The sequence below is a fragment of the Lactuca virosa genome, chromosome 9, assembly GCF_052849685.1.
Source record: "Lactuca virosa cultivar CGN04683 chromosome 9, Lactuca_virosa_CGN04683_v6, whole genome shotgun sequence".
NCBI classification, from domain to species: domain Eukaryota; kingdom Viridiplantae; phylum Streptophyta; class Magnoliopsida; order Asterales; family Asteraceae; genus Lactuca; species Lactuca virosa.
Genome location: NC_136434.1, coordinates 59,513,296 through 59,518,492, shown reverse-complemented (window position 1 = coordinate 59,518,492; position 5,197 = coordinate 59,513,296). Strand labels below are relative to the sequence as shown.

General features: G+C 32.3%; 1 protein-coding gene across 1 annotated transcript; it reads right to left on the bottom strand.

The window, feature by feature from the left end:
• Positions 1–217: 217 nt before the first annotated feature.
• Positions 218–3,026, bottom strand: LOC145137737 (protein PSK SIMULATOR 1-like). The gene is made up of 2 exons (XM_079071874.1): positions 2,917–3,026; positions 218–2,113 (listed from the first exon to the last, which is right to left on the bottom strand). Exon 2 carries the CDS (start codon positions 2,047–2,049, stop codon positions 481–483), a length of 1,569 nt encoding a protein of 522 aa, XP_078928000.1. The 5' UTR covers positions 2,050–2,113; positions 2,917–3,026; the 3' UTR covers positions 218–480.
• Positions 3,027–5,197: the final 2,171 nt, after the last annotated feature.

The following is a 5,197-nucleotide window of genomic DNA, read 5'->3' as shown; positions in this document are numbered from 1 at the left end:
ACCCAAGGGTATTAAAGTCATTTCAATTTACCGAGGGACCAAAAACGCAAAAACGCAACAGAACTAGCTCAAAAGGACCACCAATCCAAAATAGTCGTGGTTTGGACTAAAACCCCCAAAAAATGCATACCACCGGGACTATTTTTGCAGTTTTGTCAAAATCTTATTATATAACATATCCAATAAATTTGATAAATCATCATCAAGTACACGGAGATTAGAGAAAAGGGTTACACAATACTATTATAGATCATACCTCTATACATTTAGTTCAAGACAGAATATTATTAGATGTCCAAAACCACATCAACCTCAGTTCTCAAACATCTTATATCTATAGTAAAAACCTTATAATTTCACAGTTAAGTATATATAAATCTACCCTATTATGACCACCTAACAACAAGCCAATAACACATATATATGGCCTTCAAACAGAAAATTATGAACTTGTATTGTAAAGAGTACCCTCTTTAATCATCAGTCATCAACACCATTCTCACACTCCAAACTTTTTGCATTAACTTCCCTACTAAACCTCCATATATAATTAAGCCCCACCAAAAGCTCAACAATCATAGCTTCAATCTTTTCTTGATTTGCATAGTAAACAGTTTGCACTAAAAGAACATTGGTTCTAGAAAGCAAATTTTGATGCTCAAAACTTCTTTCACTTTGCCATCTTATCATATTATGAGCAAGTGGTGATAACCAATCCAAAATTCCCAACATAGCCTCACTCCATTCTTCTGCAAGATCATTATCATAAACACAAGAACCCAAACTTTTTGCATATGGTTTTAACCTTGCCCTTAAACCATTTCTCACAGTTTTTGGCAACATGTTGTATAAATCATCTCTTGCATCATGCCCAATCAAATGAGGTGATGCTACCAACTTCTCAAGTACTATAATCACATTCGCATAGTGTAAAGCTAAAGCAACAGCACCAAGGGTTTCTGGAGGAGGAGGGGCAATTTGGGGTTTTTGCTTTTTACTAGAAAATCTTGAAACTTGATTGTGGGTCTTTGTATTAGTACTTGAAAGATTAGGGGTAATGCTTTTTCCATGGATCTTTGATGAATTATTCCACCATTTTAGCCCAGATTTAGCAGCTCGAGTCAAAGGACCTGATTTTGATGATGTTGGATTCGCGATTGTTCCCGAAAAATAACTCGTGTTTCTTTGTTTACCAAGTGGGCCCGAGTAGAATTTTGAAATCGGGCCGGATTTAGCATTAATGTTACCCAAGGGACCTGAATTGAACATTGTAACTGAAGATTCAAGAAACCCAGATACGGATTGATTGCGTGAAGAATCTATCACCATACTTTCTTCAATTTGAGGTAAGACATGAGTGATTCCAAATACGTGTCCAATTCTAGCAAAAATGGTGAAAATAGATCTTGCAAGAAGGAGGACAACATAGTCATATGTCCTGTTCCATAAAGAGATCTCTTTCAAACGCCTCACTTGTTTCTGCTTCAATGTCACCTTCTTTGTGTATTCAGCTACAATTATGGTGTCATGATCATCGTTGTTCTTCATTCTCTTCAACATTTGTTCAAGCTCAGTTAGGGTTTCCATTTCTTGATATAGATTTGCATTAACCATGATGAAAGTTTCCATCTTTTTCACTTTTGTGTTCATCTTCTTCCAAGAAACTTGCCATTGGTATTGATCGACACCATGTTTGATCAAATCATCGTATGCGCGTTCAAAGCAAATTAGAAGGGGATCTTTGCATTTCTTTGAGAGTCTTGTTACAACTTTTGCAATGTTTTCTAAGTTGTGTAGCATTTCAGTGCAGATTAAGTCTACTACATGATCATCGTCTTCTGATATGAGCTTTTTGATGCCTACTGAGTTGCTGATCTCTTCTCTTAACTTCATGACTTGTTTATCTGTAAGGGAGTTCCATTGATGAACAAGCTTGGACATTACACTTGCTACTTCAAACACCAACACCCCAATTCGTGCCTTTTCTGGACCATGGTTGTGGTTCTTTGAAGGTTTCCAGATGCTATGAAACCATGATTCGGAAACCATGATGTGGCTTGAGAATGTTTAAAGTAATGATCTTGGAGTCAAGCTTGATAGTAGTTGCTTGATTCTGATTTAATGTAAAGATAAAAACGATCAAAAAAGCAATCTCAGGAGTTATTGTTGTTGTGTAGCGAATATAGGAAGTATAGCAATTTAAGTATGAACAGATTTAAAAGGTAACTTTTGGATGCATGCATGAGAAGTATAGTATATAAAAAGTCCAAAAAAAAAGTAACTGGGTGATAGATAAAGCCATAAAGGAACAAAGTGTTGCTGGTTTAAATCCAAAATCAACCATTATCATACCCAAAGCATGCTAGAAAAAAATCGAATTTGGCTAATCAGTAGCAAAAATCAACCCTAATCAAACCAATCCAATGATAGGCTTAGGTACTCCAGTTGCATGACCTTGAATTGGGATTTGAACCAACCAAATCCAATTTCATGATTTAGAATGAAAGTTGAGCAAAAATCTAAAATCTTATCTAAAAAGATCCATTTGGAACTCCAATGTCTCAAAGACTACGTAATTTACCATTTGTGAATCCCAATCAAATGAGTATGAAACGGAAAAAATGGAAATGAAATTCAACCAAACAGAACTTTATTTCTTATTCCAATTTCCAAGCTTCCGAGCTCAAAACCAATCAAGCTGGTATACAAATCCCCATTCCAATTCCAAACCTATCATTTAATACTCCCATACACTACTGGAACAAGAACATGTCAAATTACAACTATTAAATGAACGTGTAAACCAAACCCTAGCCCCACCGTTTTTTACTAATGCAATGACAGCTGCGACAAAACATGCAAATAAGAAAAGAGAATCAACGGAATCTTTATACGATAATGAAAAAGAAAACTCACCGATTCTATGAGTAGAAAAGATGTAGAATCTTAAGCACAGATTTCGAAGTGTAGAGAAGAGAGAATGTGTGTTCTTCAGTTGAGGAGGAAAGGGGGAAGAAGCTGCAGTGACCACATGGAAGGTTAAGAAGAAACCGAGTGAACTTAAAAATAGGAAATTAATGTGATAGAATGTTTTCTTTTTAGTCCTTCTAGTTTAATTAAATGTTCCTTCAGACCCCTCTATTACATGGTGCAAACATGTTAGACTATGAGTTATTTTGTTTTAATTTTTTTTTATTTTCTGCCCACCACTTATTATTTATTAAATTATTTTATTTTTATATTTTATATATTTAATTTTATTATTTAATAATATTTAAGGGATAATGACTTGAAAGTGTAATGGACTTTTGATTTTGTTCACATTTAGTTACTAAACTTTTTTTCATTATCTATTTGTCACTGGACTATTGAAACTGTTCACATTTTACCCTTATGACCGTATAATTTATTTGTTAAATATAATAATATTTATCTATCAAATATAAAATTCATATAGACTATATAACATTTACAAAGTTTTATTTATTTTTATTATTATGTATGTAATAATTTTATTATATATTATATTTTCGAGAAAAAATATCTAACATAATTGTATTGTAGTATATTTTATTATTTAGATATTAATGTATTTTTAAAATATAATGAAAATTGTGTGTGTAGTGTATATCTGAAAAACTTAAATGATATAACTTTATAATACACTTTTAATGTATGAGCATAAATTAAGTAATTTAAAGAAAAATCATTTGAATTGTCTTAATTGTTGGATGTTATTTTTAATAATTGGTTTTTGTTAAATAAAACTATTGAAAAGTTGATGTAAAAGAAAATGATAAAACTATATTATAGATGTCTATGATTATCGATGCTCTAAGTAGATGCCTAATTCCCCAAGCCCAAATGAGCCATGCTTTCGACAACTCATTTATTTTATTTTATTTTATTTTTTCATTTTTTATCCATTTTGTTATGTCAAATTAAGAAGTTTTTTGCTTCTTTAATGTCATGATGATCATTTTATGTTTCTTGACACTTGATTTGTGTTTTAGGATTGTGACCAACATTCCCAAGGGGACAACGTGTGCACAAGGTAAACAAGGTGTTTCCAGATGATTTTTTCGATATACAATAAAAAACAGTGTCCATCGTAAATTTCTTTCTATTACTTGTTTACTCTTAATCCTATTTAGGTGCAACTTTAGTGTTTATATTTTGGTTTTCTTTATCTCTCCCTTACAACATTCTTATGGGGATTGTGTATATATTTTTGTTGTTGCTGCTAACAAGAAATTGTATATATAATAAGAACTTAAACTGTGCCATATGTGGGACCTAACCCTCAAATTGGTATTCATCGTTATTTACTTATTTTGTACCAACAAGAGTCGCAACTCAATGACCTGGATGCACTTACACCTCGTGTTTGCTTCAACGTTAATGGTTTTGCAAACAAGCAGAATTTAGGAAACCCAGTTGTAATGACTTATTTTAATGTGTAAAAGCAAGCTAATAGAAGGAATGCTAGATCATGATGCATGGCTTGGTCTTATTTCGTTCTATCTTATTCAATGCATTAAGTGCCCTTTTAGTTGTTATGGCAATCACGGTTATGTTTTATTATGGATAATCAACATTTAATAGAACACAAAGAAGAAAAATGAGTTTTAGGGTTTAGATTAATATGAAACGTGTGAATGGTTAAGGCATACTAAATACACACACGGTTTCATTGGATTTAACATTCTCCATTGTAACAACTAAATTATCAAACATAGCTCCAATGACTTCTTTTCGAATCTTACCATGTTTAAGAATCTTGAAGGCAAGTACCACCTTTATGCGTAACTCCATTGCTAATATTAGGCTGCAATGGCGGAGTGAGTACCAGGGTTGTCCGGTGCTCGGCCCCCCCTAATATCCATATGCTTAATAAGCCTACTATAGTCGACCATATCATCCAAAGTGCAAATATCCTAAATTACTAAATGATAGTTTTTATTTTGTATATGAAAAGGTTAAATTTACACAATTAGTCCTTTTATATTGTCTCCTTACCGTATTTAGTCGATTAAAATTTTTATGTTGTGTTTCTTGTATAACTCAACAACATCTGACACATACATTTCCATAATAGGTCCCTTCTATAACTCATCAACATATAACATATACCATATACATTTACATTACCATAATATAAAATTATAAATACACAATTCATATATATATTATTATT

Bases quoted from the DNA above. Each gene is read 5' to 3' on its own strand.
- LOC145137737 (XM_079071874.1), bottom strand. From the start codon at position 2,049: ATGGTTTCCGAATCATGGTTTCATAGCATCTGGAAACCTTCAAAGAAC.